Consider the following 16258-nt stretch of genomic DNA (forward strand, 5'->3'; position numbering starts at 1 on the left):
CCTTCGTGTTTTCTTGCTAGAAGGTCTCCTTATCTTGCTAAAATAAAGTATTTTGTTGGTAATACCTTTATTCAAGAACTTGAAATGATGTCCTTTTCCTATCAAATTATTTTAACCTACTCAACTTGGTATTCCCGGCCTTCCATAGTTTGTCTCCCTCTTCCCCTGTCCTCTGCTAGTATATTCCTTATATATCAAGTCACACAGGTCCTTTTGCTACCCAGGCTTCAGGCTCCTTGCTCACCAAGTAAAAGCTTTTGCTGAAGCTACGTTCTTTGAAACATTTTCTCCTTTCTTTTGCTTCAAGCCAACTCCCACCCAGGTTTTCCCTGGCCTCCATGATAAAATGTATCCAACATTTTTCCTTGCAGTTATCCTGAAGGGCACTTACTGTCTTTTCTTTCATTTAGGAATTATGTCCAATGTAACTTTGTGGTGGGGGGAGGGGGGGAAGACTTTTTTTGTTTGAGATTTCGTATTGCTTTTTAATCATTCAGTACATATAAGTCTTGTTTTAGTTCAAATAGATGGTGTTTTCTTAAACCCTCCAACCACATTCCACAGTAGATTATATTTGAAGTAAGTGCTTAATATTTACTGGATTGAATTGAGATTTTAGTTGGGCCCTAAAACTTTAAATGAGTTATACCTTAATCCCCATTCACTATTCTATTCAATGAGAACATATTTTAATATTTGGGGATCTTAGTTTTCCAACCTGGGATCAATCCCACGCTCCCTGAAGTGGAAGCACAGAGTCTTAACCACTGGACCTCCAGGGGAGATCCGGGGAGCACATTATACCGAAGCCTTGTACTTGCAACTGGGGACATTTCTTTCGACCTCCACGTGACTCTATATTCTGAGGCGTCTTTCTCCCAAAACAGCCCTGTCTGACCACTGACTTCCTTTGGACCCAAGAATCCCCTGGCAGTTAACCTTGTGTAAGGAGAGTCCCATTGTTTCTGATTCTGTTTATCTCATTGATTCACCTTCCATCTCTGTCTTTGTGATTGTGTGTGTATATGTTTATGTCTGACATGACTGAGCGACTTTCACTTCACTTCATTTCACAAGTCAGTGATGCTATCCACTCTGATCTCAGTCCATTAAAGACTGTCCAGGAGTAGCAAACCCCTGTCTCTCCTTTCCTCAAGTCCAGAGACCAGGATGTGTATGTTTGTGTGTGTGTGCCCGCTCAGATAAACTATCCAATAATATCAATGTCTCCCATGCCACCCACCATCCTGGGAATTTTGAGAACGTCTTTTGTCCCAGACCCCACGCAGGGAAGAATCTTAGCAGGCAATACCAAGGTGGGAGCTAAGCAGAGCTGTCTGAAGTAGCCTCATTCTTCCTCCCCACTGACATTCCTGGAATCAAAGGGTCTTTATAGAGGGTGGGAATCGAGAAAAGGCAGTTTTGCTGTTTGGAGGGATGTCCAGGGCCCCCTGAGGAAAAATGGGACATCACTAATCCTTGTCTGTGGGGCAGTAAGGATATGTGGGGTTGGGGCAGCTGATTACTTTTCCTTTCTTTCAGGTCCCATGTTGCTCCTCTTTCTGTGTGACTCTGAATCAGTTTGTCCCAGTCTCCACATCTCTGTTTTGGCTTCAGCCCTACTCACCTGTCCTCTTCCATCAACCAGCAGCCTAACTGCTGGCCACCCTGACTTCCTGGCTCCTTAGTTTCTGGCCTACTGGCCTAAGTACGTCTTGCTTTGATAGTAGGGATAGGAGGGGAGATGATGAAGATAAGGCAAATTCCTGGCGACATCTTCCTTTCCTTTTCCAGGCCTCAAGCCCTCAAATGCATGCTAGGTCTCCCTTACCCGAGTCGGGATGAACCAGAGGAGGCACATGAGAAGAATAAACGATTTGATGTAAAAAGAGTGGAGAGGAGGAATAGAGGTTTGGGGGCAGAGTAAGGGAGAGGTGTACCCAGGAGCAGGGTAGTCAAAGACATTGGAGAGAGAAAAGAGAGGGAGGGTCACGCCGGCTCTGACAGCCCAGCCCAGCCGAGGTCCTCGGGTTTCCTGTCTGTCTCTCCTCCAAGCTGCTGTTCCTTCCTCTCTTGTGAGATTTCTTCCCCGGGCCTCTCCATGTTAAAGCGTGTGACCCCTCCTCTGACCGGGCCTCAGCGACTGTCCGTGGATCTCGCGCCTGGCTAGGGTCTCCTGCTCAGCCTCCCGGCCAGGCCCTCTCGGTGGGCGGTGCTCCCGACGCCCCTCCTCCTCCGAGAACTATTGGCGGAGAGGTGTCGAGAAGGCGGTGTCTAACCGGCCTCCGAGAGCCCGATTAGTAATGGGGACCCCGAGGCGGGCCGGAGGCGGGTCCGGTCGGGAGGCGGGCGGGGCGGCTGGGGCCCGGCCCAGAGCTCCGGGCGGTCGCATTGTTTTCCTCCGCGGAACCGCGGCGGGAGTGGGGTTTGCGACTGGGATCCAGGACTCGCGCGACCTGTCAGCGCCCGGGAGCCCAGATCCAAGCTCCATCCAATTCGGACATTTACCACATCTGACTGGGGCCCCAACCGATTGAGAACTCGGCGCGGTGCGCGGCCGCTGCTCGACCGCTGCGATCTCTCTCCCGCTGACCCGGATCTCGGAGCAAGTATCCTGGAGTAGGGCTGGGGCTGCAGGGAGGCGGGGAGGATCGGGGCGCCGAAGGCTGGGGGTAAGCTTCGAAGTGCCAGAGGGACCCGGGAGGGCGCCAGCGCTCTGTCGTGCTTGGATGACGGAGAGGGTCAGCGGAGTTGGGGTGAACCGAGGGAAGAGGGGAGCCACGCTACGGCACTGTGGGGCGCAAGGTCTGGACGCCTCCTGTGACCTGGCTTCTCCGAGTCGCGTCCCTCGCATTGAGGAGCGCGAAAGGCATTATTTGAGGCGCGCATCATACAGACGGTGGAAAACCTGGTCTCTTGCCTCCCCAGCAGAAAGATTAAGGCTTCGAGACCCGTGGGGAACCGGACCCTCGCGTTTCCCCTGCAGGGAAGGGAAGAACGCGTCGCTCCAGACTTTGATGCTCCGGCTGCACCTCTGTCATTGTGCAAGCGGGAGTCTGAGCACCTCCCAGCGGGGTTGACTTGATCATAGAGTCGGGAATGGGCCCCGAGGAACATTAGTCCTAGAGCCCATAACCTTCCTTCACCCCACTTGCCCAGGGGCTTTGTTAGACCTTGGTCTCCCAAGGCGGAGAGCCCGGCTGACGATTGCATCTCCAGCCCGCGGACCCCGCTCTGCGCTGGCCGCAGGCCCGCCCTCCTCGGTTCCAAGCCTCTGGCCCTGTTTCCCTGGCCTCGGAGACCCGCCTCCGTTCCCAACCCCCGCTCCCATCCCTGTTCGATCTGCGCCTGCAGGCCCCTCCAGCCCCTCCTCCCGCTAACGTGGCTCTGGGACCCGGTCCCGGCCCAGACTCTGCTACCCGCCCCTCTCCGAGCCCCAGATCCAGTGAGGGGGAGACACGTCGAGCCCCTGGCCCCAGGCCCACCTCAGGCGAGCCTCTAGACACCTGGATTATCCTCGTTCGGGGCTGGGTGGGAGGGAAGGTAGGGACCAAACCGGGGGCTGATAGCTAAGGGTGAGGGGAACTGTCTTGGAGAAGGGAAGGCGCCTGTTCCCTGAGGCTCCTTGGTGCGCCCCCCACCCCCACCCCATCCTTAGAGGAACGTGGACTGGGGCAGGCGACCAGCCCGAAGGCTTCCTGCTATTGTCCCCAGCCGGGTCTCTTCTCCCTGCCTTCCCCAGCCCCCTGCTAGATTCTGGCTATGACCCTGGCCACTCCTCAGAGGTGGCTGCAGGGCCAGGAGGAGACAGAAGGGCTGTTTCCTCTTCCCAGCAAGGGGAGAACCTAGGAGGGGGAGAAAGAGCTGGCCAGGCCTCCCCCATTTGCTCCAAATGGGGAGTGTGAAGCAGCTGGGACTGGTCCTGGCAGGGTAAGCCTTTCCCCAAGCCAGGCGTTGCATGGGGGCAACTCAGATGCTGCTCACTAAAATCATCTGTGGGAAGACCTCTTAAAGACAGCATAAAGTCTGGGGGGCCAATGCAATGGCCAACCAAGTGTTTTCAGAGGCTGAACTAATCCAGTCTAAAGTGGGGGGTAGAGTGGAGAGAGATTGGGTGGGAGGGAGGCAGGGCCTGCTCTGAGGGAAGGAAGGGGCTTGGTATTAGAGCATATTGCTTAGGGATGAAAAACATGCAAATGATATGCAAATTAGCCTCTATTGTCCCCGGCTAGGGTGCTTTTGCTAAGACGGCTGCGGGGTTCTGAAGGTTTTCATATGGGAGTGGTCAGCATGCCCTCCAAACTCTCCCAATCACCCCTTTTCCCAAGACTGGCCCTGAAGTTCCAGGATTTTCTGGGTAGGGTCCAGCCCCAGCACCTGCCCTTGTCCTCACAGCTCTAGGCATGAATGGCCAGGACCTTTGTAATCAAGCTCAATGTCAATGTGTCCCCCAGTTCCAGGGCAGCATCTCCCCTACCCTAGCCTCATTAGACTTCTCTTGATGTTCACATTTACTTTTAAGGGATGTGGTAATGAGGTATAATTCAGTCTCTTCCCTCCTTCTGTCCCTTCTTCCATCAGGTCAGAGGTCTCCTACCCCCCTCAAACCCCCACAGGAGTCACCACCCCAGGTAAGGAAAGGGCAATAGCCCCTGAGGGCAGGGGATGGAAGTAGGCATGGCCTGGGAACAGAAGAGGGTCAGATCATTCTCCCCACTTGCCTGAGACTGAAGTTGTTTCCTGGGTGAAGATACCAGTTGCCCAGGGCAACTTGGGGGGGGGGCAGGAGGGGGAGGATAGGAGACAAGCTGTGTCCCTTTCTCTTCCCCTAGGAGCAGCACCATCCGGAACCATTGTGGGGTGGGGGGGCGGGGAGGGGATGGTGGCAGAGGGAGGCTTGGCCTTTCAGCACCAGAGGGTCGTTAGCTAGCTGACTGCTCTGCCCCTGGGGAGGGGGTCATCATTAGGTGCTCCTATCCCTTCCCCTCCTCCAGCTCTCTTGGGATCCCATCTGACGTCAGCCTCCCCATCAATGACGCTGGATTGGGGGTGGGGTACACTTGGGTCCTGGCTCCAAGAGTGGAGTTGTGGGGGAGATGGAATGGGGGAGGCCTGGAAGCCCAGGGTCTCTTCTTCAGGGAACATGGCAGGACAGGCAACTGAGGATTAGTGTAGGATAACTGTCTGTTCATGGAAAGGAGGGAGTCTCACCCTTGCTGACCTGATTTCCTGGGCTTACTCAGCCCCTAACTTCAATATCAGGGGAAGGCAGGAAGCTGGTGTCCACCTCCCACTGTGGGTTCTAGCCAGGGTCAGCTTGGCTGGGGAAGGCCGATGGAGGCTGATGGGTGGGAAGGACGGCTGTCTTACAGTCCCTTCCACCATATCTTTCTTTTCCTGGACTTTGGGCTACAATCGCCTGCCTGTCATTGAATTATTTACATTTTCATTCCACGGCAGCCCAAAGAGGGAAGGAAGGGAGAGAGGGACATATTCAGTCATATCTCCTCACCAGTATAGCCTCTTCTATGACTGGCTCCTCACAGGGGGTGGGTCTGCTCTTTTACAAATTGAGCACATGCAAGGTTTCTTAGGAGTTGGGGAGGGAACAGGGGGCTAGGGAGGCTGGGAGGGGGCACAGTGGTCGGGCAGACAGCTGCAGCCAGAGCTAAATTTAGCCTCTGATCTGGCTTTGATGCAGATTCATTTTTGGCTAAGACAGCCCCCCTCCCTCACTCCCCTCCCTACGCAGCTTCCCCCTAGCAATGGAAAGGGCCCTAGAAGCAGGAGCTTAGACCAGGGCAAAGACCCCTGGGCTGCCTCCCCAACTCTGTTCTTCCTGAGCCCTAAACAGGATGATGGCTGCCTCACAGCTGCCTCTACCAAGGCGCGGTGCCTAAGTTGCTCCCAGGGTGCCATGGGGGTCTGTGAGGGAGGGGAGGCAGACATGATATCCTCTTCCTCCCCCCCAGTGCCAAGGAATCACTATTTATAATTTTAAGGCTTCAGTGTCTAATTATAGCTGAGACGAGGTTAGCAAGAGGGGGCCAGGAGGTGTCACCTACCGAATGTCCCAGGCCCAGTCAGGAGAGAGGAGGAAAGGCTGAGTGAGAATGCTGGGGGGAGGGAGCGGGCGTATCCTGTCCTTACCTGGGGTCACACTGGCAGGCTTCACACCAGCCAGTTGGGGCCAGTTGGAGAGGGAAGGGCCTTGAGTGACAGTGACAGCCGGCTGGCACTGAGGCAGTGCCAGAGATAGGATTCTTTACCCTTCTCCGCAGGGTCTTCTGGGGATAGACCTGGGAAGGAGCCCTCCTGCTTCAAAGGTGGAGGACGTTTGGCCCCTTCGCCCACTTCTGTCTTCTCTTTCAGGGCCAGCATATGGGTGAGGGGGCAGCCCCTGGGGCCTGAGCTGCCCCACACAGAATGCCCCGTGCCCCCCACTTCATGCCCTTGCTGCTACTACTCTTGCTCTCAATTCCACACACGCAGGCTGCATTTCCCCAGGACCCTCTCCCTCTGCTGACCTCTGACCTGCACGGTGAGTGCTTGGCACCCTCCCCTCTATGTGAGCTCAGCACTCAGTCTTGGCAATGAGACACGGAGACCTTTTGTGTGGGTGGCAAGCTGCAGGAGGGCTCTCGGTCTCAAGGAAGCTAAGAGTTGACAGGAAAGGGGAGCAGATAGGTGGAGGGGCACAGAGGCCAGTCACTTCTCATCTGTGGGCCAACTTTCTTCACTTCCAGGCAGCACTGTTCAGTGATAAAGAACATGGACTCTTGGTCAGACCAAACCGTGGCAGGTTCAAATTCCTGCTGCTCACTTTATAAGGAGTTATTTAACCTTCTTTGCCTCAGTCTCCTCATCGGCAAAATGAAGATAATAATTGTATTCTAGCAGGAATTCCCTGGTGGTCCGTGCTTTCACCACAGTGACCACAGGTTCAATTCCTGCTTTGGGAACCAAGATCCCATGGGCCATGAGGCATGGCCAAAAAATAGTATTTTACCTCATGGAGTTATTTAGGGATTAAATGAGGTAATACAGGTAAAGTGCTAAGAACACTGTCTGGCACAAAGTAAATGATGTATATGTGTTTGCTATTATTATTAGCTACAAAATGAAGGCTTGGGACTAATTCAGTGGTTCCCACCACCTCTTACCTCCCTCTCCACCACTTTATCACCACCACATCTAGGTCCGTCATGGTGGGACTTACTGAATGTCCCAGGCCCAGTCAGGAGAGAGGAGGAAAGGCTGAGTGAGAAGGCTAGGGGGAGGGAGCAGGCTTATCCAGTCCTTACCTGGGGTCACACTGGCAGGCTTCACACCAGCCAGTTGGGGCCAGTTGGAGAGGGAAGGGCCACTGTCCCACCGTGACAGACCTTGCAGATAGATCTATTTGCAGCTTCCTGTTATATATGTAGAATTTAGAGTAATTTTAAGGTTGAAGGAATGGCAGTTAGGTTACTGAGAGTAACTGTTGGGGGATAGATAAGAGTAGCAAACACTTCCATGTGTCAGACAGTGTTCTAATCATGGTACAAATGTTAAATCATCTCTCTCTGAACTCTGGGCTCCCTCTGAACACTGATGACTGTGGTTTCCATGATCAGGCCAGGTGGATGCTGGAGTTGGTTAGAGGAGGCAGAAAGCTTGGAGGATTGAGGTGGTCTGTGAAGAGCCTTGAGGGGAGGGTGAAAAAAGAGGGCTGGGAGAGATGGCGTGAGGAAATGGTCTACGTGGGACAGCATACAATGTGGAAAGAAAGGGAATTGCTAGCCCTAAGGCAGATCTAAGAACTGGGTTGGGCTCAGCTCTGAACTCAGACAGGCCTGGATCTGAATTGGGGTCCCTGCCACTCCCAAGCTAAATGAGCTCTGCAAATTTCTTATTGGCTTTAAGCCTCAGGTTCCTCATCTGTAACATAGCACCAACCTACTTCATAGGGTTGCTGTCTGAAATGAGACAATGCCGCTCAAGTGCTCACACAGTGCTTGGCAGAGGTGAAGTGCTCAGAGTTAGCTGATATTGTATTTAGCCTTCTTAATACCTTTATTAACATGCCCAGGGCTGGGTTTCCTCTGGCTGGGGAGGATGTTGAGGGAGTGTTGTGTCTGAGGGCGTCAGCACCCACCTCTCTGTGCCTTCTAGGTATCTCTCCATTATCCTGGTTCCGGGGCCTGGAGGATGATGCTGTGGTTGCGGAACTTGGGCTGGACTTTCAGAGATTCCTGACCCTGAACCGGACCTTGTTAGTGGCTGCCAGGTAAACTGGCTGTGGCACCACTGTGGGGCTGCCAGGCCTGTTTCCAGGCAGGCATGGGACCTGCATGGCCACTGCCACATCTTGAAGAGGACACATGCAGGTGTACAAGCCCTGGGGTTTGGACATGTTAGGACCCAGAACATAGCTGGGTCCTATGGGTGTGGAGTCAGGGGGAGAAGACGGGGCAGGAGGTCTACACTGTTTGTCCCCGAGCATCTGAACACGGACTAGGTGGGGACACGGGAGTTCAAGTGGGGAGCCATGGGTTGGCTCTGATCCCTCCTTGCTTATCCCTTCAGGGATCACGTTTTCTCCTTTGATCTTCAAGCCCAAGAAGAAGGGGAGGGGCTCGTGCCCAACAAGGTGAGGGGCTGTGTGGGAGGAGGTTGAGGCATGGAGATGAGGCTGGAAAGGTCTAACGGCGATCCAGGGGGTGGGAAGAAGACTCCAAAAGGGAACCACAATGTGCGGTGGGTCCAGGCTGTGCCACGATTTTCCCTCTTCTACTTTTCCCTCCAGTATCTAACATGGAGGAGCCAAGACGTGGAGAACTGTGCCGTGCGGGGCAAGCTGACGGTGAGGAGTGGGATGAAAATCTTGAGGGTAGGAGATGATCCAGCCTGCAGGCTCTGTCCAACTGACCCTCCACCTACCCAAATCTCTGCTACTTCTCTTATCTCAAGTCACAGAGGAAAATATACAGGAAAGGGAATTGATGATTTTTAGCTTCCTTTACACATCTCACACAAAAGAAGAGCGAGGCTCTGAGAGGCCAAAGAACTTGCCCAAGACCCCAGGACTAGTAGTAAATAGCTTCTTTGAAACTTTACCCCCTATTGCTCTAACTGGCTCAAGGAGGATAACCCTACTTCCATGACCCCTGTCCCAGTCCCAGGGAGCCCTGTGGCTGACCTAGAATTCTGGATTCTCTAGGACGAGTGCTACAACTACATTCGGGTTCTCGTGCCCTGGGACTCCCAGACGCTCCTTGCCTGTGGAACGAACTCATTCAGCCCCGTGTGCCGCAGCTATGGGGTACAAAGGCGAGGGTGGGGCATCAGGATGGGAGGAGGAGGAGAACTCAAGCTGGGCAATCAGTTTGGTGGGGATGGACAAGCAGTGGGTGGGGGATGGGAGTGCCCTGGGTGGAGGGTCCGGAAGAGGTGGGGCAAGGAGGCAAGGAGACGTGAGGAAGTGGGCTATGGAGCCAGACTTGCAACACCCCGAGGGTTCCAAGAACCTGTTCCTTCTGCCTCCAGATAACTTCGCTGCAGCAGGAGGGTGAGGAGCTGAGTGGGCAAGCTCGATGCCCCTTTGATGCCACCCAGTCCAACGTGGCCGTGTTTGCAGGTGTGCACCTGGGCATGTGAGAAGCAGGCATGTGGCTGCCATGTTAGCCCCTTTCCGAGTTTGGTCTTTCCTGCATGCTCCTGAATCAGGGGTGAGGTAGGGGCCAGGGTCAGGCCAAGGTAGGGGTGTGGGATGCCCAAGGAGAGCCAAGATACAGATCCCTGAGCCCCCCTGATGCCACCCTACCCACCCCTCCAGAGGGCAGCCTGTACTCAGCCACAGCTGCAGACTTCCAGGCCAGTGATGCTGTGGTTTACCGAAGCCTTGGGCCTCAGCCCCCGCTCCGCTCCGCCAAGTACGACTCCAAGTGGCTCAGAGGTCAGGGTGGGCCTGGGGGAGGGAGGCTGCTCTTGGGGAGGAGGTGCAGGGGGAGGGCTGTGGCAGGCAGGTGGTGGTAATTGTGTGCAGGTGTGCTAAGGGGAAAGGCGGTGTGGGATCAGGAGATTCTGGACAGGTACAGATACTTTTCCATACCGTTCCTGTCACTTCCCACTCAGAGCCACACTTTGTCCACGCTTTGGAGCACGGAGACCATGTCTACTTCTTCTTCCGAGAAGTCTCTGTGGAGGATGCCCGGCTGGGGAGGGTAAGGAGGTGGGCAGTGGGGGTGGTAGCTAGAGGCTTCTGCTGGCTCCTAGGAGTTGGACATTTGGGGAAGAGCTCCTGGCTGGGCTCTGAGCCCACCGTGGAGCTGCCCTCAGGCCTCTGTCCCCTCATCCTGCTGTTCCTCACCTTGACCCGGACTGACCAACCACACCACATCCTCCCTTAGCTGTGCCCCTGACATTGGTCTCTTGGTACTCTAACCCCACCAAACCGCTCTCCCCCTGCTGGCCGGGGCTCTCGCTGACCTCCATCCTCCCTGGCTCTCCCGGCAGGTGCAGTTCTCCCGTGTGGCCCGTGTGTGTAAGCGCGACATGGGTGGCTCACCTAGGGCCTTGGACCGCCACTGGACATCCTTCCTGAAGCTGCGGCTCAACTGCTCTGTCCCTGGAGACTCGACCTTCTATTTTGATGTCTTACAGGCCTTGACAGGGCCTGTGAACTTGTATGGTCGCTCTGCTCTCTTTGGGGTCTTCACCACCCAGACCAATAGGTTGGTACTAGACTAGTCAATGCAGCCCAGTCTGTCCCCTTCCCTCCGCGCCCCCCAGCAACAAAGATCATCCTGCAGAGCCTACTGATGAGGGTGGTGAGGGGAAGCTCCATTTTCCTTGTACTTTCTTTGCATGGCCCCCAGGGGCTGCCCCGCTCTCTCAGGCTCTCCCGTAAGATGGTACTTGAAGTGGGGTGGCCAAGTCTTACCTGGGAGGCGCTCTGCTGTCCCTTCTAAACCTAGCCCACGTCATTCTCTGGCTCCCTCAGCATTCCTGGCTCTGCGGTCTGCGCCTTCTACCTGGATGATATCGAGCGTGGGTTTGAGGGCAAGTTCAAGGAGCAGAGGAGTCTGGATGGGGCCTGGACCCCTGTGTCTGAGGACAGGGTCCCCTCCCCCAGGTACCCAGGATGGGGGGCTTTGGTGGAGGCAGAAGCAAGCAGTGTCTGCTCCCCAAATAAGTTATGAGGAGAGGGCAAGGTGTCCAAGGCCTGGGGAGGGGGCTGTCATGGGTTGGCAGCAGGGAAGGGAAGCAGTAGTATGAATGTCTGTGTGCAGATGGAACAAGAGGCCTCCTGGCCCTAGGGCAGGCTGCTGGGGCTTAGCTAGGCTCTGTAACCACCAGCTCCCTGTCCCAAGGCTGCCTCTTCCTATGTGTCCTCCAGGCCCGGATCCTGTGCAGGAGTAGGTGTGGCTGCATTGTTTCCCTCTTCCCGAGATCTCCCTGATGATGTCCTGACCTTCATCAAGGCTCACCCACTCCTGGACCCTGCCGTGCCACCTGCCACCCATCAGCCTCTGCTCACCCTCACCAGCAGGTATCAGGCTGAAAAATCCTGACCACTGCCATCTGCCCCTCACCCACTCTCTTTTTCTGACCCCACAAGGTAAATCATATTAGTAGGAGGAAGAACCTATGAAAGTGGGAGGGACAGAGCTAAGAAGGAAACCCTGGGCTGGGGGAAGGGCAGAGAAGGGGTATCCAGGTCCTTGAAACACTCAAGCTTCCACTGGTCAGGCTGTCCTGACCCGAGGCCTATTCCTCTAGGGCCCTACTGACCCAGGTGGCTGTGGATGGCATGGCTGGTCCCTACAGTAACATCACAGTCCTGTTCCTTGGCTCCAATGATGGGACAGTGCTGAAGGTGCTGCCCCCAGGGGGGCAATCTGGGGGCTCTGAGCCCATTCTGTTGGAAGAGATCGATGCCTACAGCCCCTCCCGGTGAGCCCTTTGTCCAGCAGGCCCCCTGCAGAGCAGGGATGGAATGTGAGGTGGGAGATGGGGATATGGGGATGGGGTGGGGACTCCGATATTGGAAGTTGTGGGGACGAGAGAGGGACTTGGAGAGATGACATTGTGTAGCACGGCAGGGTAGCCCCATGAGTTGTATTCAGTTGCTTGTATGCCTCCCCACCTTCTTTTCTTTACCTTACCCAGGGAAAAAGGAGCCTCACCTGCTCCACCTCTGACTCCCTCTGGCCTCACCTTAGGTGCAGTGGGAAGCGGGCAGCCCAAACAGCACGGCGGGTCATAGGGCTGGAGCTGGACACTGAAGGTCACAGGCTCTTTGTGGCTTTTTCTGGCTGCATCATCTACCTCCCTCTTAGTCGGTGTGCCCGGCATGGGGCCTGTCGGAGGTGAGAGGGACTTGAGGCCAGGCTCCCTGGGCCTGCAGGCACAAAGGCATTGGGGGTGGCAGGGAAATGCAGGGGGTGGTTGTGTGTGGTGGGATGTCCACAAGCATCCTGCCGGTGGGCAGTCACCAGGGACAGGACTAGGGATTGGTGTGGATAGGATGGGAGTATCAGGCTAGGAGCCTCCTGCAGGCCAGGGTGAGAGTGAAAGAGGCAGGGGAATGGACTGTGATTAGAGTGGAGGGTCCCAGCCTCATATGACTCAGTTTTCCCTAGGAGCTGTCTGGCTTCTCAGGACCCATACTGTGGATGGGACAGCTCCAGAGGCTGCGTGGATATCAGGGCACCTGGTGGGTAAGTGAGGGGCTCCTGGATCTCCTGAGAAAAAAGCTCCCCACTACTAAGAGAGGAGGCTGAGGGCTAGGGTGGGGGAGGGGACAAGAGGTATACCTGCACTGAGCCACCTCCATTTCCTCCTAGGATTGATGTGGATCCAACTGGTAACCAGGAATCCATGGAGCATGATGACTGCCAAGGTAAAAAGGGCAAAGGCAGCTGTATCCATTGTTGAGCATGGCTCTGATGGCCATAGACACCATCCCAGGTGTGGGCTTTTGTCCTTCTCTCCTTCTGTGGCACGGTCATGCCCATCAGTTCCTCATGAAGCCTCCCCCCACCTTCACCCTTTCTCTCCCTGTTTCATAGATGGAGCTACTGGGAGTCAGTCTGGTACAGGGGATTCCACTTATGGTGAGTTCTGTTGTCCCAACTTCACCATGGTCAGCCCATTCTCACCCAAGTCCATGCCCCATGGCAGCAGCAGATCAGCACCCTGGACACTCTGAGAGAGTCTCAGAAAGGGCTAACATTCTAAGTATCTAGCATATAGCTCAGTGCTTGGCACATTATAGGATGCCTAATAGATAGTTTTTGAACAAAGAAATCAAAGAATGCCTTGCATGTAAGCCCTTCCCCATTCCCAGAGGAAAATGAAGGCTGCAGTTCTGGACTTCTGGGTTCCAAAAGGGGTGGGGGACCCGCTGGGGTTATCAGAGGTGGAGAACAGGAGTCTCATTGGCTCTGACCTGGTCTCTGTCATCAGTGCTTCTGAGTCCTGGCCCTTCCCCTGAGACCCCCAGTCCCCCCAGTGATGCCCACCCCCGGCCCCAGTCTTCCACTCTTGGAGCTCACACTCAGGGTAAGGGGGCTGGTTGGGAGGGACAGGAGTGAAGTGTGGAGCTGCCAATTCTTGAAGAATTCTAAGCCCCTCACTGATCATTGTTTGGTGTTCACTAATAATGCCTGTTTGGAGCCCCCCCTCCCTTCCCCTCCCCAGAGCTGGCCCTCCCAGACCCGCCTCCTTCAGCACGGGCAGAGTTTGGCAGTTGCTCTTGGCATGGCTACAGAGGCCTGAGCTGGGATGGAACTCCCCAGGCCCAGGCTCTAGCTTGTGTGTGAGGGTGGTTGGGTGGGCTGTGTGTTGAGGGGTCAGGGGAGGAGACTCCTGAAGAGGGTCAAGGCTGTGTAGGAGTGAAAGCAGAGCAGCAGTGGGAGAGAGGGACACTTCGGAACTCGCCTTCCCGCTGGCCTACCTTCGCTGAGCCTCCATCTCTCTTCTCTCTCGGTTGGCAGGCGTGCGCCGGGACCTCCCTCCAGCCTCATCCTCTCGCTCAGTCCCCATCCCACTCCTCCTGGCCTGTGTGGCTGCGGCCTTCGCTCTGGGCGCCTCGGTCTCTGGCCTCCTGGTCTCCTGCGCCTGTCGCCGAGCGCACCGACGGCGGAGCAAGGATATCGAGTCTGCAGGGATCCCACGTCCTCTCTCCCTCCGCAGCTTGGCCCGGCTGCATGGGGCGGGCCCAGAGCCGCCGCCGCCGTCCAAGGACGGAGAGGGGGCCCAGACGCCGCAGCTCTACACCACCTTCCTGCCTCCCCCGAGGGCGTACCCCCGCCGGAGCTGGCCTGCCTGCCCACCCCGGAGTCCACGCCAGAGCTGCCGGTCAAGCACCTCCGCCATGCTGGAGGTCCCTGGGAGTGGAACCAGAACGGGAATAACGCCAAGGAGGGCCGGAGCCGCGCCCGGGGCGGGAACGCGGCGGGTGGCGCCGCGCCGCGCGTGCTGGTGAAGCCGCCGCCGCCTGGCTGTCCCGGGCAGGCCGTGGAAGTCACCACCTTGGAGGAACTACTGCGCTACCTGCACGGCCCGCAGGCGCCCAGGAAGGAGGCCGAGCCCCCGGTCGCCGCCCCTTTCACCTCGCGGCCGCTGCCGCCCGAGCCCGCCCCCACCCTCTTTGCCGGCCCCAGCCTGCTGCCCCGGGACTGTGCCCCGCCTCGGAGGCTGGACGTGCCCCCGGAGGGCAAGTGCCCGGCCCCGGCCGCCCGGCCTGCGCTCTCCGCCCCAGCTCCCCGGCTCGGGGTGGGCGGCAGCCGGAAGTTGCCCTTCTCCTCGCACCGTGCACCCCCTGCGCTGCTCACCCGAGTCCCCTCGGGAGGCCCCTCCAGGTACTCGGGGGGTGCCGGGAGACACCTCCTGTACCTGGGTCGGCCTGAGGGGCACCGGGGCCGCGCCCTCAAGAGGGTGGAAGGTCGAGAAGCCCCAGGGGCCCCTGAAGCCTCCCTTTGTCGGGCCCTCCTTGCAGGCGGCCGTCCCTGACGGCAGCCATTTTAACTTTTGAAGGGAGTTGCTTCAAGGCCTCAAGTGGGACCCTCGAGGCCCATGCCCTCAGAGGCCGTGAGCGTGGACGCGTCTCCAAGGACAGATGACCTCCCTCCCTGTTCCACACCTCCAGCCTTCCTGGACTCAGAGTCTCCCGAGGTCCCTGCCCGCCTCGGGTTTATTTATTGACTGCCGACTGTCTTTTCCCCCTGTCCTCGAGAGGAGTGGGAGGCGAGAAGCTCGCCCCCTCAGTGAGCCAGCTTTTCGGGGGTAACTGGCACACCCACTCCCCCTCTCCCTCAGCCAAGCTGCCTTAACTCGCCCCTCCGGGCCTCCACAGACTGGGCCCCGGGCGGGCCACACGGCGGACGGCCGGGGCTGAGCCACTCGCGTTGTGTACAGAGTCCTCGGGCCTCCTGGGACGTGCCTCCTCCTACTATGTAGGAGCCTCCGCTTCCCAATACAGCTGTGTCCCTGAGCCGCTGCATGACTTTACTCACGGAGCGGGCGGGGCGGGACGGGAACCGGTCGGCTACTCTGAGCACCTTTGCTCCAGAATTTCTGCCTTCAACTTGGCCTTGACTCTCTCCCGAGTAATTGGGATGGCTGCAGTCCCACCGGGGTTAATCAGGAAAGGTTTCCTGAAGGAGGCAAGCGAAGAAATGGTGCGTGGAGATGAACCAGGGCCCAGGAGACCCCGGGTAGAATTTAGGTGGGGTTAGGGAGGGTACTCCAAGCCCGTTTCTGGATCGAGGTAAGATGCACTTTTTCGTAGAATGCTCGACAGGGCGGGAGGAGGGTATTTGGGGAGAAATAAAATGAAGCTGCAGTGTAAGTGATTGAAGTTTCGCATTAGGAAATCTTGTCAAAAGAGAATTTCGCTGGAAGAACGTGGGTCGCAAGAGAAGAAGGCTACAAAAAGAAAAACACCAGCAAAGGCTTTAGTCCTGGACGAGTCAGGGGTTTGCCCCAACAGTTCCCTAAGGAGCAGTTACCCTTCACAGAACCAGAGGGGCGCCGAGAAGCATGATTTTTTGCACGCATGCGTAGCCTCCCCTAGCGAATGCCCCTGCAACACTCCAACACCGCGCGCCAAAGATCAGCTAGCTTGTGAAGTGCGGTTCCTCTGGCCGGGGCTGGCTGTAGATACCTGTCCATTACTCCCGGGGGCCAATGAGAGGGACGAACAGGATCTGGCCCGCCCACTACCTCGAGCTAAGGACACTTAAGGTCCTGAGCTGGCGGTGGCCGATTT

General features: G+C 56.6%; 1 protein-coding gene across 1 annotated transcript; it reads left to right on the top strand.

Moving 5' to 3' along the window:
• Window positions 1-2342: 2342 nt before the first annotated feature.
• SEMA6C (semaphorin 6C) lies at window positions 2343-15838 on the top strand. Its single transcript, XM_027533988.1, is given in 22 exon segments — window positions 2343-2605; window positions 4582-4631; window positions 6373-6541; window positions 8155-8269; window positions 8569-8632; window positions 8789-8845; window positions 9203-9304; window positions 9529-9619; window positions 9818-9937; window positions 10117-10205; window positions 10498-10715; window positions 10985-11116; window positions 11381-11533; window positions 11764-11937; window positions 12207-12353; window positions 12627-12704; window positions 12831-12886; window positions 13056-13100; window positions 13453-13548; window positions 13983-14282; window positions 14285-14931; window positions 14933-15838. Coding segments are annotated over 20 exon segments (2889 nt in total). The 5' UTR covers window positions 2343-2605; window positions 4582-4631; window positions 6373-6426; the 3' UTR covers window positions 15023-15838.
• The last annotated feature ends 420 nt before the right edge of the window (window positions 15839-16258 follow it).

The sequence above is a fragment of the Bos indicus x Bos taurus genome, chromosome 3 (genome assembly GCF_003369695.1).
Source record: "Bos indicus x Bos taurus breed Angus x Brahman F1 hybrid chromosome 3, Bos_hybrid_MaternalHap_v2.0, whole genome shotgun sequence".
In the NCBI taxonomy this organism is placed as follows: Eukaryota; Metazoa; Chordata; class Mammalia; order Artiodactyla; family Bovidae; genus Bos; species Bos indicus x Bos taurus.